General features: G+C 51.4%; 1 protein-coding gene across 1 annotated transcript; it reads left to right on the top strand.

Moving 5' to 3' along the window:
- The first annotated feature begins 36 nt into the window (after positions 1–36).
- On the top strand, positions 37–16,551 carry TOX4 (TOX high mobility group box family member 4). The gene is made up of 9 exons (XM_083581428.1): positions 37–483; positions 5,437–5,505; positions 6,737–6,979; positions 9,290–9,553; positions 10,953–11,231; positions 12,065–12,145; positions 13,309–14,004; positions 15,064–15,227; positions 16,174–16,551. The coding sequence occupies exons 1-9, from the start codon at positions 478–480 to the stop codon at positions 16,235–16,237; spliced, it is 1,866 nt and encodes a 621-aa protein (XP_083437554.1). The 5' UTR covers positions 37–477; the 3' UTR covers positions 16,238–16,551.
- The last annotated feature ends 559 nt before the right edge of the window (positions 16,552–17,110 follow it).

Genomic DNA, 17,110 nt, shown 5'->3' with positions numbered 1-17,110 from the left:
ATAGCCCCTCCTCCTCCTGCAAAAACAAACGAACAACCCGAACCGTTAGGCGGTTTGCCGAACCGGCCGTTTTACGTCACATCCGCTGGTCTACTACCCTCTCCCGACGTGTGCGTAGGGACGCTCTAGCAACTGCCCTTCCTCCTGCCCCGCACTACGCTCTAGCCTCCCCCTCGACTCGGCTCTATCCTCTCCTCCTCAACGGCTCAGGCGGGCGTGTTCAGAGAAAGAGCCGCGGCCGTCCGATAGTGTGGGGCTGAGTGGGAAGGAAATTTGCCGCAATAGTTCCCCTCAGAGGAGTGATAAATAGCAGCGGAGGGAAGGCCGGGCGGAAGTGACGCGCGTTCCCGGCCTGAGGTCGGGTGGGCGGAAGGGCTTTCCGGTTCCGGTTGAGGAGCTGGGGAAGAAAGACGGGGGGGAGGGGGAGAGTGCGGCGGGGTCTCCCCCTCTCTTCGGCGAGGCTCTGAGGCTGCGGCCATGGAGGTAAGGGAGCCTAACTGGCAGTAGGGACCCTGGGACAACCACGTTGGGGGTGGGTGGGTGACGGTGGGTCCCCCATGCCTTTTAAAAAGGGTCCCCATGGGATTGGCTCTGTGGACGGAAAGGGCATAATATGGGGCTGGGGAGGAAGGGGATGGGATGGGGCTGAGGTTATCAGGGGGTGCAGTGTATCTCCCCCCCCGCATTGTGTGTTTGGTACCTTCCAACGTTTCCTTATGGAGCCCAGCTGAAGGCAAAAGAGGGGAGGGGTGCGGGGTTCAGCAGTTGCCTTGGGCCCAACTTGGCCTCTCCTAGCTTGTCCATCTTCCTAACTTCTTACCCCCCCAATCTCTTTTCGCCTCTTCTTGGCATTTGAGTGGATGTGGAGGACCCCTCTAGCTCTTTTGGCTAATAGCCACTGGCCGGGTCATCCCCTGTGGGTTGAACCCCACACCAGAGATATGACACAGTTGGGGACGTTTGAGGAAGGGTGTGGGGAGAAAGGGGATGTCCTTGCGGGGAAGGGGATGCCTTGGAAGTGGGGGTGAGAGTTCCACCAGGAAGCAAGTTAATATTTAATGGAGTTCATTCCGGGGCACAAAGGTGAAAGTTCAGTCCTTTGATTGTGCTTGGTTAGAGTGGAATAAGTTCAGCTTGCATCTTGTACTAATGCCAGCTGTGGATTCCCACCCCCCATTGTGGGTGCTTCACTCCTAGTAACGTGGATAAATGTGGCATGGATTGCTCATGGGGAGCTCTTTGCAGATTGACCTACCTTACATGTGCACAAAAATGGCATTTGTTCTCTAAAAGCCTGTGATCTTCTTTTTGTGTTTCTTCTCCACATCACATGCACACATCTTAAATACCCCCGAAATGGCAATAAAATGTTGATCAGAATATACTTGAGTCCATATAAGTTTGTTTTGGGGAGGAAATCAGTTGAATGGCATTTGTTCAGTCTTGATCTCTCCAGGAAAGAATATCTACCCATCCCAGGATAGATTGGGTAGGAACTAATTTTGCATATAGCTGTTCTCCTATAGTTTGGTCTGTATGGTCCATCTGATGTTACCTCCATGAGCACCTTGGCGTTGCACACTTGTAACCGCTTGCACGTCATCCTTTTGACATTTGTTAGTCCCATTGGTGTGGCTTGAGTGTAAGATGTACCCTGCTTGGCTGGGACAGACAGTTGGATCCAATGACCTCTGGGTTCTTCCGAACCTGAAGTTGTGTGCCAACTACACATGCCTTTGCCAACCTATTTACCTTCAGATGGTTTGCACTATGACTCCCATCAGCCCCAGCTAGCCTGGCCATGCTGGCTGGGAGTGATGGGAGTATAGTCCAAAACATCTTGAGGGAATCAAATTGGTGAAGGCTGCCCTACCCCTTGTTGTATCCGGTCTGATCATGTTAGCTTGGAATACGGTTGAGCTGCATGATGACTATAGATGTTTCCTCTCATAGTATGCTCAGTTGCCCTTTATAGTCTTTCAAAACTGTGTGAGGCAGTGATGTCATTGTTCATCTTGGGCAGGGCACCTTGGGACTACCTGCATCCAAGGAGTGCCTTGGAGCATGTGCTTGGATGAAGGTCAAAGTACCACTCATTTAGCTCACTGACGCTGCTTATTACAAGGTGCCTCTGCATGAAATGGTTACCTGACCTTAAAATTGACAACAGGTAGTCGTCCTTGCAACAGAATTGCTTACAACATATGGACCTGTGTTTAGGGGACTGTAAATCAGGGAGTCTGAAGTGGCAGGAAGGCTCAAGCAGTTCTAAATTCACATTTGTGCTTGGCTCTATGTGTGTGTTCAGAAGCACTGAATAGGAATTTCACCGTGTTTTATTATTTTTTAACTCTCTGCTCTGTTAGAGAGTAGGGAACTGTCTTATACTGAGTCAGACCACTGGTCCATCTTGCTCAATGTTGCCCACACTTGACTGGCAGTCACTCTCCATAGTTTCAGGCAGGGAACAATCCCAACCCTACCTGGAGATGCTGAGGACTGGACCTGGGACCTTCTACCAGGAAACAGTTTCCTCTGTCTCTGAGCTGTAGTCAGTTCAAATGTTACTTGTCAGGAGTAGGATTTGAACGCATAACTCAGGGGAGATGGTGACTTTGTAGGCACCTCAGCCGTCCTGGCTGCTTAAATCATAGTGGCTCCACTGGGGCTCAAACACACAACCCTCTGTGTTTAAGCAGATATTACAATCATGGAATCCACATGTTGTGCCCTTGCCATGAGAAGAGGCTGAGGATCTCCTTGTGCGGTTGCTAGGCAACTGCAGCATACTTCCTCCCACACCCATTAAGATTATGGTTATCCAGGACCTGGAGCATTGGGGCAGGAATGTTTAGCAGTGAGTTTTGATGCTTGTGCACACAAACCCCAGTCTGGCCCTCTGCATAGAAACCAGGCCTGTCCAACAGAGGAGGGCGGGAACTCTGAAAATGCTAGAGTCCCTTTCAGCCGTGTCTCTTCCATTCATTCATTCATTCATTCATTCATTCATTCATTGATTTGGTATGGGGGACATGAATATACAAAGCTGCCTTTTACTGAGTCGAATGATAAACCCATCTAGTTTTCTACTCTGACTGGCAGCAACTCTCGAGGGATGCAGCAGCACCCCCCCCAAATCATTATACAATAACTGCACAGCACCAGGGGTTCAGAGCGTAGCAATTGGGTAGGGTGATGGATTGGGCTGTTAAGCTTCTTGGCTTCTGCTTCAGTAAGATTACTGGCTTCTGCTGCTGTGCTTTCTTAAACAGCTGCTCGATTTGCAGACATTAGCAGTAGAAAATGCTGGTCTCAGTGCTGCGGAAAGCTTTTTGTGTGCTGATGCCTGCTAAAGGCTCAGCAGTAGTTTGAATGTTTAATTTTTTTTTGTGGGCTGGTGACACTCTCTGCTTTGGACCTTGGATGAGGGCAGTGGGTGAAAGCATGGAGACAGCCTTGGCACCATAGATGACATTTTCATTCGCCCGCTACTTGGTGATGTACCTATATATCATTCGGAATGGGTTTGATGTCCATATTGTGATAATCAGTTTCATAATTTTTGACCTGGCAATATATCGCGAATCATGAGGTATATCTGCGTGTTCGATGCAAAAATCACACTGTGGGGGAAACCATGAAGCTAGCTAGTGCCTCTACATGGCTCCATCCTTATTTCAGACATCTTGACCTATCAGTATATTGTGAAGTTTAGCTGGTGATATATCGCGATGTTGAAAAGCAGATATCGCCCAGCCTTACCACTTGGCTGGAAGACACTGCACTGGTGACTTTTAAAGCAGCATTATTTTCAGTGTGGTAGCGTGGCAAGGCTAGGCCCAGGGAGGCCCAGGTTGAAATTCATTTGCCGCTCAACCACAAAGCTGTATTAGGTGACCCTGGGCAATTTTACTGTCTCTCGGCCTAACTTAACTCAAAGGGTGGATTTCGTTTGCATTCAGTAAAACTGAATGTTGGGTAAAAGACAGCACTTCTTCACACAGCACGTAATTAAACTATGGAACTTGCTGCCACTGGAGGCAGTGATGGCCACCGACTTTTGAAAGGGAGTTGAACAAATTCATGGGAGAAGAAGAGAGAGAAGTGTTTGGATTTGATATCCCGCTTTATCACTACCCTAAGGAGTCTCAAAGCGGCTAACATTCTCCTTTCCCTTCCTCCCCCACAACAAACACTCTGTGAGGTGAGTGGGGCTGAGAGACTCCAGAGAAGTGTGACTAGCCCAAGGTCACCCAGCAGCTGCATGTGGAGGAGCGGAGACGCGAACCTGGTTCACCAGATTACAAGACTACCGCTCTTAACCACTACACCACACTGGTTACTAGCCACAATGTCTGTGCTCTGCCTTCACAATTGGAGGAATCAGTGCTTCTGAATATCAGTTGCTGAAAACCACGGGAGGGGAGAGGGATCTTTTGCTTGGGTCCTGCTTGCGGGCTTCCTACAGGCATCTCATTGGCCACTGTGAGAACAGGCTGCTGGACTAGATGAGCTGTTTGCCTGATCCAGCAGGGCTCTTCTTATGTGTTCTTATCCTGAGGTAGGGCTGGGAGAAACTCCTGTCTGAAGCCACAGAGAACAGCTGCTAGTCAGTGTAGACCAGGGGTAAAGGTAAAGGGACCCCTGACCGTTAGGTCCAGTTGCTGACGACTCTGGAGTTGCGGCACTCATCTTGCTTTACTGGCCGAGGGAGCAGGCGTACAGCTTCTGGGTCATGTGGCTAGCATGACTAAGCCGCTTCTGGCGAACCACAGCAGCACACGGAAACACCGTTTACCTTCCTGCCAGAGCGGTACCTATTTATCTACTTGCACTGCTTGCTTTCAAACTGCTAGGTTGGCAGGAGCAGGGACCGAGCAATGGGAGCTCACCCTGTCGTGGGGATTCGAACCACTGAGCTTCTGATCGGCAAGCCCTAGGCTCTGTTGTTTAACCCACAGCGCCACCCGCTTCCCAGACCAGGGGTAGTCAACCTTTTTATACCTACCGCCCACTAATGCATCTTTCTTGATGGTAAAATTTCCTTAAGGCCCACCAGTGCTCAATAGAAGGAGGATTCAGCTTGTGCTGTAGAACCCCCTACATCCCACCTAGAATCCTGAAATGCCCACTAGTGGGCGGTAGGGACCAGGTTGACAACCCCTGGTGTAGACAGTACTGACCTAGATAGACCAGTGGTGTGACTCCTTTTAAGGTGGCTTCCTTCGTTCCTATTCAGTATCAACTCCTGACTAATGAGCTGTTTAAGACTGCAGAAGTGAAGGTCACAAGTGATGGTTTTACGAGTTCCCGAAGTGTGAGTGGCGCTACACCATGGATTTGTCTGGTTATATTGGACTTGGGGTGAGGCTGCATTTGTGGTGGAGGGAAAAGTAAATAAAAAGGATTGCTAATGTTTCCCCTTTCCCCCCTAAGTTCCCTGGAGGAAATGAGAATTACCTGGCTATCACCGGGACAGCGCACCCCTTTTTGTCAGGGGCCGAGGTGAGTTTGGCTGCTTGCAGGGGCTTGAATGTGCAGGGCAGTTGGCGGTGGAGAGCGTGGAATGCAAGTGCTGGATGGCAGGAACTGGGGAGATGTTGCCACCTGCAGCTCGCAGCAGACCAAATGCTTTGTTGTGCACAAGGCTCCTGGTTCAGTTCCTGGTGCCTCCAGTTTCAAGGGACTGTCCTCTTGTCTGAGACCCTGGAGAATGAAAACAAGGGGGAGATCAAGCTTCGGTGCTTACCAGAGGCAAGACTTTTTGTTCTGTGTGTTCCTCTTTGAAGCTTAAAAAGCTTGCAAATTGAGAATCGCCTTGTTCTGAAAATCAGAGCCTAATAATAATAATAATAATAATAATAATAATAATAATAATAATAAAAAATATTTTTATTTATATCCCGCCCTCCCCAGCCGAAGCAGGGCTCAGAGTGGCTAACAACACAGTAACACAGTTTACATAAAATCACAATTAATTGAAATACAGTCTAAAATCAATTCATTCTAAAATCAATTCAAAATCAAATTAATGGCAACCATTGGGCTAGAGTTCTGAGGATTACTGAAGGAGGGGGTCAGACTGTGCCTTGGCCAAAGGCCTGGTGGAACAGCTCTGTCTTGCAGGCCCTGCGGAAAGATGTCTAGTCCCGCAGGGCCCTAGTCTCTTGTGACAGAGTGCTCCACCAGATCGGGGGCCACGGCCGAAAAAGCCCTGGCTGTGGTTGAGGCTAGCCTTACCTCCCTGTGGCTTGGGATCTCCAAGCTGTTTTTATTTGAAGACTGTAAGGTCCTCCATACCAGGAGAGGCAGTCCCGTAGGTACGAGGGTCCCTGGCCGTATAGGGCTTTAAGGGTTAAGAAGCATCCTTAAATAAGTGTCACTTTTTATTATTTATTTTTGCTTTCACATCCCACCTTTCCTCCAAGGAGGTTAAGGTGTCACATATGGTTCTTTCCCCCTCTCCACAACAACCCTGTGAGGTACATTAAGCTGAGAGGCGGTGACTGGCTCAGCGTCACCCAGCGAGGTTCACAGCCGAGTGGGGGATTTGAACTCGGGTCTCCCAGGTCCTAGTCAGACACCCTAACCGCTACACCAGCAGAGACCCTAAAGGGCCTCTTTGCTCAGAATAGACCATGGACAACATCTGATCTAGTGTAGTGTGCCTTTCCTAAGTTTGTACATCTGCATCAAAGTCTCTCTTTCTCTCTTTTCCTCCCTCCCTTTTGCTCAGACCTTCCACACGCCAAGCCTGGGGGATGAAGAGTTCGAGATCCCGCCCATCACGCTGGACGCTGACCCCTCCCTGGCCGTTTCTGACGTGGTTGGCCACTTTGAGGACCTGGGCGACCCCGTGACTGCCCCAGACACTACTTTTTCTGCCCAGTATGGGGTGCAGGCGCTTGACATACCTGTGGGCATCAGCCCTGGTCTCATGGAGCAAGGTGGGGGACTGCTGAGCGGGGGGCTGGCCATGGTGAGTACCCTGCCTTACATAGTTTTGAGAGTGCATGCAGTCGTCATATGACTCCCCTGGTGGGCAGCGCAGAATCTTCTGGGGCTAAATCCGGTTTGTGGGTTATTGTGTGTTAGCTTTCGATTTGCCCGTACCCTTCGAGGGATTCTTCCAGGCCAGGGCAAGTTGGTTCAATTCCTAGCCGTCATGGAGGAGAACTGCCCCACCTTCTCATGGAGGTGGGGAAGAAAATGCCAGAAGCGTCCAAGCTGTTTCCCCCAACACAATTCCAGAAATCATCTTTGTGCCATTCTGGCTGCAGCAAACATTGGTGTGTGAGAGAGGGGCGATTTCTGTCAGTGCTGTGATTCACTTCAGCTGCTTGCCATTCGCCACATTGCGTGATTCCGTGTAGAAGTCATCAGTTTGTTAGTTTGTTGTTTTCACAGCCCCCCTTTCCCTCCAAGGAGCCCAAGGTGGCGTGCATGGTTCTTCCCACAACAGCCCTGCAAGGTAGGATAGAGTGCAAGGCAGTGACTGGCCCAAGGTCACCCAGTGAGTTTCAAGGCTAAGTCGAGGATTTGAACCCTGGTCTCTCCTGGATCTTAGCCTGACAATCTATCCACAACACCACACTGGCTCTGTGTTCCATTCCTCAGTTGCTTCCCAAAAAATATCTGAGCAATTTTGCAATGAAAATATCAGCGGCAAAAACAACCGTCTGATTTCATATGTCGTATATATACACCGTATTTTTTGCTCTATAAGACTCACTTTTTCCCTCCTAAAAAGTAAGGGGAAATGTGTGTGCGTCTTATGGAGCGAATGCAGGCTGCACAGCTATCACAGAAGCCAGAACAGCAAGAGGGATTGCTGCTTTCACTCTTTCTCTTGCTGTTCTGGCTTCTGAGATTCAGAATTTTTTTTTCTTGTCTTCCTCCTCCAAAAACTAGGTGTGTCTTGTGGTCTGGTGCGTCTTATAGAGCGAAAAATATGGTATATAAAATAATTCTAACAGTTAAAAAAAAATACTTCCATGTGTAAAAGCAAGTTCACATCCAGTACAGATGCAGGCTTAGATACAGATCACACTTAAAAGACTTGCTAAAAAAAGGAGGGTCTTCAGTGGAGCTGTAGCTCAGTGGAAGATCATCTGCCTTGCATGCAGAAAGGTCCCAGGTTCAATCCCTGTCATCTCCCAGTAGGGCTGGGAAAGATGACTTGCCTGCAACCCTGGAGAGCTGCTGCCAATCAGTGTCGATGATACTGAGCTAGGTGGGCCAATGGCCTGGCTCAATAGAAAGTTGCTAAGCACCAAAAAGACACCAGAGACAGACAGGAGGAGGAGGAGTATTTCTAAGTGGGACCTGCAACAAAATGTTGCAGCGTATTCTTCCTCTTAGTGGGAGTGCTCCTATTCCAGTTTCCAGCCAGCCATTCCTTCCAAGCACGGCATTTCACTCTTCCCCCACTTCCCAGTTTCCCGGTTTTCTGTTCCTATTGAGATGCAGCATTCTGTGGTCACTGAGGAACATTCTCAGCCTTCCTTTGTTTTTGGCTGGGGTCTGTGCATGCCTGAGAGTTGTACTTTTGCCAACTTTGGGCTTCTCCCAAATGAGAGCATCCTAGAAGATACCACAGCTGGCTGAAATCCTGAACATCTGCCATCTGTGTCCTGTCGCCAAACCCCATTGGAGCTTTTCAGTCAGCTTCATTGTGCAATTAAACATTCTATTAATTCACACACCCATTTAAAAACATGTAAGAAATTAGGCTCCAATAATAAACGGATTCAGGCTGGTCAGGGTCGTTAGCTCAGGGGCCGAATTTCCTTCTTTCACCAGCGTCTTCCTTTAACAGCAGGAAATGGCAGGAGTCTGGTGTGCTGCTGTTATCAGCAAACAAGATAAGCTCCTGGTTCTCCCCCAAACCCTCTGACAAGCACAGAGGGCTTTGGCCGAGCCGTGCGCTGCTCTCTACACTTCAGCCCAAGTGAAACAAGAGAGGATACACAACGCAAGGGACTCCTTGCAGGAGAAGGCTATCAATGGCTGCTATGTTCTGCTTCCATGGCCAGAGGCAGTAATGCTGCAGGTGGAGAGAGGGATCTTGTTTCTGGTTAGCCACTGTGAGAACAGGATGCTGGACTGGTTAGGCCATTGGCCTGTTCCAGGAAACACTTCTTAGGTTGCTACTGTTTGGTTTTTTTCCCAAATCGGAGGGGACAGGAGCTGTTGGGCATCTTTCTCACCGGAGGGCCAGACCGTCACACAGATTTCTGCCTTTCTATAACCATTGACACGGCCCTGAATTCTCCCTCTCCCTCTGCAGGATTTGGACCACCCCATGGGGACGCAATACAGCGCCAACCCGCCCGTCACCATCGATGTGCCCATGGCGGACATCAGCTCCGGTTTGATGGGGCATGGCCAGCTGACCACCATTGACCAGTCGGAGCTCAGTTCGCAGCTGGGCCTCAGCCTGGGGGGCAGCGCCATCCTGCCCCCCGCAGCCCAGTCGCCTGAGGAGCGGCTCTCACCCACCCCCTCGCCCACCAGTTCCATGCATGAGGAAGAGACGGAAGAGATCCGGCGGGTGAGTCTTGGCTTGATGGCATTCAGGGGCGTCCCAGCCTGAACGGCTGGTGTCCAGAGTCGGTTTGCGCATGTGCAGAATCCTCTTGTTTTTGCATGGATGGAACATAAGCGCCATTGCTCTGCTTGCTTTGCCTCTGGCCCTGGCCTCCCATCACTGATATGCGGCCCCTGGAAGCTTCCTCCACCAGAACATGTTGCTTCAGGGCTACAGCAAAAGGAGAAAAGCTACCCACTTTGGGGCTAGAGTGTCAGACTGGGATGGCACGAGGTCCAGATCCCCTGCCATGAGACTCCCCAGGTGATCTTTGATCTGTCACTGCCCTGTCCTACTTCACAGGGGGATTGCCAAGATAAAAGGAGAGGGGAGGGGAGCATGTACACTGCCCTGAACTACTTGGGAGGAGGGCAAGGTTAAAAAACAAACGCCATAAGTCAGCCTCCCCCATTCCATTTCCAATTTTAAGCAGAAATTGGATGGCCATCTTTCATGGATGCGTTTACAGTGGTACCTCGGGTTACATAATCTTCAGGTTACAGACGCTTCAGGTTACAGACTCCGCTAACCCAGAAACAGTACCTCGGGTTAAGAACTTTGCTTCAGGATGAGAACAGAAATTGTGCTCCGGCAGCAGCGGGAGGCCCCATTAGCTAAAGTGGTGCTTCAGGTTAAGAACAGTTTCAGGTTGAGAACGGACCTCTGGAATGAATTAAGTATGTAACCAGAGGTACCACTGTAGTTGAGATTCCTGCATTGCAGGGCGCCCGGACCAGATGCCCCTCAGGGTCATTTTCAGCTCTAAAATTCTATGATTCCATGACCGTCTGGGTCAGGTGAGCAGGTGGTGAATTCAATCCACCTGTTGCCCCATGAAGGCTCTCGGTTATTTTGGTTTGGGGGCTATTGCCCAGGACATCTTGCTGCGCTTAACCCAGGACCCTCCCAGTGTGGCTAGGCTCCAACTCCCCGCAGCCTCAATGGTGAGAGAAAGAGAGTGGGCTGGGCTGGCAGTTGTCCAGCAACCTCTTGACGACTGCAGGTTTCCCCATCCGTTTTAAAAGCGAGGGCCTCTCCATTCCATTTTTTCTTTCAAACGCCCGTTGTTTCATGCAAAAGTGGCCCACTTCCTCTCCTGCGCTGTGGTTAGGCCATTTCCTTTCAATTGCTTTGAATGCTGCCAGCCCAGCTTAGCTGCCGTTTGCCTGCCTGCCTTTTCCGTCCATTCCTTATCATCCTTGATGAGATCCGGGTGGGGGGAACGGTTTGGGATTATGCACTGAGCAAAGCGGAATTGGTTCTGTACCCGCCCCCCATGGGCGAATCCCCCCAGCTGCTGCCACCGCCGTGCCCTCTGCCCCGTGGAGCCCGTTTCCGACCCTCTCCCTCTCTGTCCTTGCAGCAAGTTTCCGTCGCCAAGCCGGCGGTGATGGCCCTGGCGGCCCCTGCGCCGGTCGTGGCGCCCGTGGTGGCGGTGGACGCGGGGAAGAAGCAGAAGCCGGCCAAGAAGCAGAAGAAGAAAAAGGACCCCAACGAGCCCCAGAAGCCCGTTTCGGCCTATGCTCTCTTCTTCCGCGACACGCAGGCGGCCATCAAGGGGCAGAACCCCAAAGCCACCTTCGGCGAGGTCTCCAAGATCGTCGCCTCGATGTGGGACAGCTTGGGGGAGGAGCAGAAGCAAGTGCGTGCCAAGGGGGTTGGGCAGCGGGGAGGGAGGGTGAAGTGGGAGGGGCCGGGAAGGGTGTTTTTTTTTGGGGGGGGGTGGACAGCATCGCTGAGGGGTTGAGGAGGAGGCTGTAGCTGCAAAGGAGCATAGCAGAAACATTGGGGAGATCGTGAACGTGCAGCGTTGCCCTTACAGAGGGATGGGGAGCTGTTTCGGATTGTGGCCCCAGCCAGTAGCATCTGACAGCCACATAGGTTTGCTCGCCCCTGCTGTTGTTGTAGATTTTGCATTGCATAGAGACCTCCAAGGTCCTGTCCAACTTTGTGCTTCTAAAGAGAGCACTTTTTAAAAAAGAGAATGCAAACTGCAGGGTTCATCTTTGAAAAGTCTTCCCCGTAGGAAGGAATTCCTCTTCTTCCATTTCTTTTTTAAAAATATCAGCAATACACATTTTCTTTTAGAAATCTGCAGACTGAGTAATTGCAAGACGTTTTATTTGGTTGATCACATGCTTCTTTTGACGGAATGGAATGAGCAGCCCGGATAGCTCAGTTGGTTAGAGCGTGGTGCTGATAACGCCAAGGTTTCAGGTTTGATCCCCATAGGGGACGGCTGCATATTTCTACATTGCAGGGGGTTGGACAATATGATCCTCAGAGACCCTTCCATCTCTGTAATTCTTGATCTTTGCAGGCTTTCTGCTAAGCAATGCCTGTGGTTTGCCTGTCCTCACTGCAGTCTGTAGTTCTGCTTTCCCTAACAGTTTGGGGTGCGTCAGGGGTGCGGCAAAGCAGCATGGTTTAAACAAGGAGCTTCTGCCACAGCCTGCCTTCCTCTCTCCCTGCCAGGTGTACAAGCGGAAAACGGAGGCAGCAAAGAAGGAGTACCTGAAAGCGCTGGCGGCCTACCGTGACAACCAGGAGTGCCAGGTAAGAGAGATGAGCCTTCTTGCCTCTGCCGTTCCCAGGACTGCAGGGGTGTGAAGCTGTCCTTCCCTCTCCTTTCCTGCCTCAATGGACACAGCAAGAAACCTAGAAAACTACTCTTCTTCCAGACAGAACAGCCTTTGCCAAGCTGGTGCCTTTGGATTCCTTTGGACTACAACTCCCATCAGCCCCAGCCATGCTGTCTGATGGGAGTTGTTCTCCAAATTTAAGGTACCAGGATTGCAAAGGCTATAAAAGCCTGGGCTGGAAAGCCACTGCTACCCAGCGTAGAAAGTAGTGAGCTAGCTCAATGTTTCCCAGACTTGGGTCTCCAGCTGTTTTTGGACTACAGCTCCTATCATCCCTAGCTAGCAAGACCAGTGGTCAAAGATGATGGGAATGGTAGTCCCCAAACAACTGGAGACCAAAGTTTGGGGAAAACTAAGCTAGATGGACCAGTGGGTGTGGCCAGTTCCTATGTTCCTGTCACCTGTTCCCTGGAGACTCCAAGCATCGAAGGCGGGACTTCCTGCATGGGCTCTGCTGCTGATGTGCATCTCCTCTGGCGGTCCAATCGGTGGTGTAACTAGAGACCCCTTCGTCGGTGCCTGCAGAGAAGTAGAGGAGAAAACACAACACTCCTGGCTTGCCCACCCTTCTCTTAACTGGATTGGGTCAGGAGCAGCTATTTACTCCCTCCCAGTGTGGTGTAGTGGTTAAGAGCAGTAGTCTCGTAATCTGGGGAACCGGGTTCGTGTCTGCACTCCTCCACATGCAGCTGCTGGTTGCCCTTGGGCTAGTCACACTTCTTTGAAATCTCTCAGCCCCACTCACCTCACAGAGTGTTTGTTGTGGGGGAGGAAGGGAAAGGAGAATGTTAGCCGCTTTGAGACTCCTTTGGGTAGTGATAAAGCGGGATGTCAAATCCAAACTCTTCTTCTTCCCTGGGGAAGGGACCTTTTCGTGATGCTTCTTTGGGGGCAGAATGGGAAGTGCAAGATCAGCTGCCCCCAATAATGGGGGAGCTTTCTGTGCCTTCCCCTTTTCCTTTCCTTGACTTCTCTTTTCTTTTGGAACCAGTCGCCACCTGCATTGCGACCCCAAAAGCCCCCCTAGATTGTTTTCCCCCCAGCTTCCTGACTCTTCTCTTCCCCTCCACTCCGCAGACGGTTGTAGAAACGGTGGAACTGGACCCCATCTCCTCGCCTTCCGAGCAGCCAGCCCCCACCGTGGAGTCCGCCTCCCCCCCGGCCCCGATGCCGCCCACCCCGCCGGCCCTGGAGAGCCCCCCTCCTGCCCCGACCGTCGTCTCGACGCAGCCCACCGTGGTGGTGACCTCGGGGGGCGGGCCCCAGGCGGGGGGCCAGACCAGCATCACCAAGATCATCATCCCCAAGCAGATGCTGCCGTCCTCCCTGGCCGTCACCTCGCAGGGCGGCGTGGTGACGGTCATCCCCGCCACCATGGTCACGTCGCGCGGCATCCAGCTGGGGCAGCTGCAGGCCGGCACGGGCACCACCCAGATCGTCACCCGCTCGGTGCTGGCGGCAGCGGCGGCGGCCACTTCCATGCACTTGCCGCGGCTCCAGCCCCCACCTCTGCAGCAGATGCCCCAGCAGCCGCCGGCCCAGCCGGTTGCCATCCTGCAGCAGCCGCCCCCCCTGCAGGCCATGCAGCAGCCGCCCCTGCAGCAGAAGGTGCGCCTCAACCTGCAGCAGCCGCCGCCGCCCTTGCAGATCAAGATCCTGCCCCCACCCGCCCTGCAGATCCAGCCCATCGCCCTGCGGACGGAAGAAGGCAGCCCCGAGAGGCCCAGCGCCGAACTCCAAGCTTCCCCAGAGCCCGTAGACGTGGTGCCGGAGGTGAGGAGCGCTGGGTGGGTGGGTGCTTGCTTGCTTGCTTGCTTGCATGTAGGAAACTTTTATTTATTTGGTTTTTCAGATTAAAGTTTTACAGTCCATATCCAACATACAACACAGAAACGAGATTCCAGAGAATCTCCTGGACTTCCCTCCTCCCCTTTGTGGGTCCTATTGTTCATCGTTGCCTGCTGCATCTTTTATAGTCATCCAAATCTTTTATCTCTCCGTTATGTCCAAAGTTCACCATTAAACTACAAGTGTTATTCCGACCCTACTAACAATTTTGATTGGTTACAATGGTTTTTTAGAGAAATAATTAATTTTCCCTATTCCTTATTAAAATTTTGGCCTTCCCGGTTTCTGATTCTCAGTCGTTTTACCCATTTTGGCATAATCCAGCAACTTGATCTGCCATTCTTCTCTGGTAGGGACTTTTATCTTCTTTCCATCTCTGGGCCAATAACATCGGAGCATCCGTGGTTGCATACATAAATATGTATGCGTGCCAGAAACTCTTATAATCGAGTTTCTGGGTCAATCCAAGAGGACCCCTGAGCATCTTAATTTGTTTTTACTTCATGGGACTTACGGACTTATTAATTATAGGAGGAAACGTCTCAATTTAATTTAATTAGATTTATTTATCTTCTCAAAGTCGTATGATTGTTTATCTCTGACAACTGATGGGAGGATGTCCCACGGGGCAGGTGCCACCACCGAGAAGGCCCTCTGCCTGGTTCCCTGTAACTTCATTTATCTCAGTGAGGGAACCTCCAGAAGGTCCTCGGAACTGGACCAGGGTGCAAGTGAGCCTACACACACACACACACACAAGAAAAGCCTGGCTGCTGGATCAGGCCAAGGGCCCGTCTGAGTCCTGCATCCCATTCTCACATTGGCCTGAGAACAATAGCACAGAAGGGGGAGGAAAATGGGACTCTTTGCTATGTATGTTTCTCTTCTGATTGCTTGGAATCGAGGTTTACTTGCCCCAGGCGCACGACTGACTAAATCCAACAAGGCACATAGTTACTTTAGTTTTTTTCCCCCCCGCCCCAGGTGGAGTCTCCGACACCGATGCACGTGGAGCTAGTGTCTGAATCGCCTGTGGCCTTGTCCCCGCACCCTCGCTGCGTCCGCGCAGGCTGCGATAACCCTCCGGTGGCCAACAGCGAATGGGACAACGAGTATTGCAGCAACGAGTGTGTGGTTAAACATTGCAGGTGGGTGGGCAGCCAGGCCTGCCAAATAATAATAATAATACCCCGCCCATCTTGGCTGGGTTTCCCCAGCCACTCTGGGCAGCTCCCAACAGAATGTTTAAAAAGCGATAAAACATCAAACATTAAAAACTTCCCTAAACAGGACTGCCTTCAGATGTCTTCTAAAAGTCAGATAGTTGTTTCTTTCCTTGACATTTGATGGGAGGGCGTTCCACAGGGTGGGCGCCACTACCGAGAAGGCCCTCTGCCTGGTTCCCTGTAACCACTTCTCGCAGGGAGGGAACCGCCAGAAGACCCTTGGAGCTGGACCTCAGTGTCTGGGCTGAACAATAGGTTTTCAAGTCTGATAGCAGAGGGTGTACAGTCTATCCTCTTCCTCTGTGAGGACTAGACACTTGGCAGACAAATGAGGGAGCACTACAAATGCACACACACACACACACACCGGTCCTACTTGAATACACAGAGTAAATAGTTTCAGCTGCCTCAGCAAAGCCAAGCCACGTCGTTTGGGAGCAGGGAACGAAGATGTGCAAGCCAGTCAGGTCAGGGAGAAGCACCCGCCAGGTCTTCATTATTGAACATCCAGTTCAGCAATGTACTGCAAATGGCGCACAGCAAGACACACTGCTGCCATTGCTTCTTCGTAATGGCAAGCTCAGGTTATGAGGGCGGACCGAGACTGAACCCAAGCACAGGCTGCTGTGAAAAAAGGAGGGCCGCTGCCAGCTCGCTTGGGGGCGGGGGGACATGAAATAAAGTGCATTTTTAAATATATATATATCTCCCAGTCAGTGCTAGGCAAGATACTGGAGGTTCACCGGCTCCCCACTCCAGTTGTGCAAGTTGTTAGAGTAAGGATCTTTGCACCTGCAGGAACTGATGCTGCATATACTTCCTGCCTCTTGACTAAACCTCTGCTTTTGTCTGTCTGTCTCATTCACAGGGATGTGTTTCTAGCTTGGCTGGCCTCCCGCAATTCCAACAACAACGTTGTCTTTGTGAAATAACCCCCGGCCCTTTTGCGGCGGAAGCAGCAGGGGCGGGGGTGGGGAAACGACAGTTTCGCGTTCCTACGTACACTTTTTTTCCAAGGACGATCAAAAACATAAAAAACACAAATCGCCATGCTACTGTGGGATGGGGCTGGGCGGGCAGGATTCGCGCCATCGGCCGAAGACCATTGACAAGCGAAGACGCCATCCCGGTTGGGTGCTGCGGACTCCCCTTCCTCCCTTCCCCCTTTATTATTATTTTTTTCTATACACTATCCCTTGGTATGTTTCTGTTGATGGAGCCAATTAAAGCTGGAAGAGGGATATTGGCCAGGGCCTGCTATGTGCTGTTTTGCAGGAGGAGGCGGCGGGCGGAGATAGGAGCCGTCCTTCCGCCCCGGGTGAGCAAATAGAAAGCCTCTACAATTTAGGAACGTCCTCCCACCAAATGGATTGGAAAGGGGTGGGCAGTGTCTTGCCCCAAAGCTGGGCGTCTTGTTTTGCTTGGCATGAGCGTAGAAGTGCAACAGCCCTCTACCTTCAGACTCCAGCTCCTTGCAGAAGCACATAGGGGCCTCCTTCTGTGCCTGAAATCTGGAACCTTCTGCATGCAAAACACATTCATTCCCACTGAGCTGCGCTCCATTCATTGCCTCCTCTCGGTGACTGGGATCCAGCACCGTAGAGCCACAGCAACCAGCCTGCTTCACATGAGAGGGAAAGGAGCAGCAGGAGCTCATCTTCACCTTGTGTGGAATTTCCCCCTGCCCTGAAGGGAGGAGTGGGTAGGAGCAAGAGGCCAGCCCCTCATCTCATGCAGCCTTTCAGTGGGACAATCCAAAGTCCAGGAGCAAGGTCTTACCCATCCCCTCTCCTGTGCCCAGAAGC

The sequence above is a fragment of the Podarcis filfolensis genome (genome assembly GCF_964270895.1).
Source record: "Podarcis filfolensis genome assembly, chromosome: 13".
In the NCBI taxonomy this organism is placed as follows: Eukaryota; Metazoa; Chordata; class Lepidosauria; order Squamata; family Lacertidae; genus Podarcis; species Podarcis filfolensis.
This window is presented reverse-complemented; position numbering and strand designations above follow the sequence as displayed.

What these genes read in the sequence shown, in the direction of transcription:
- TOX4 (XM_083581428.1), top strand. An exon ending in TGAGCGGGGGGCTGGCCATG is followed by an intron (nt 6,980 to 9,289) that starts GTGAGTACCCTG and finishes CTCCCTCTGCAG; the next exon opens with GATTTGGACCACCCCATGGG. An exon ending in AGACGGAAGAGATCCGGCGG is followed by an intron (nt 9,554 to 10,952) that starts GTGAGTCTTGGC and finishes CTGTCCTTGCAG; the next exon opens with CAAGTTTCCGTCGCCAAGCC.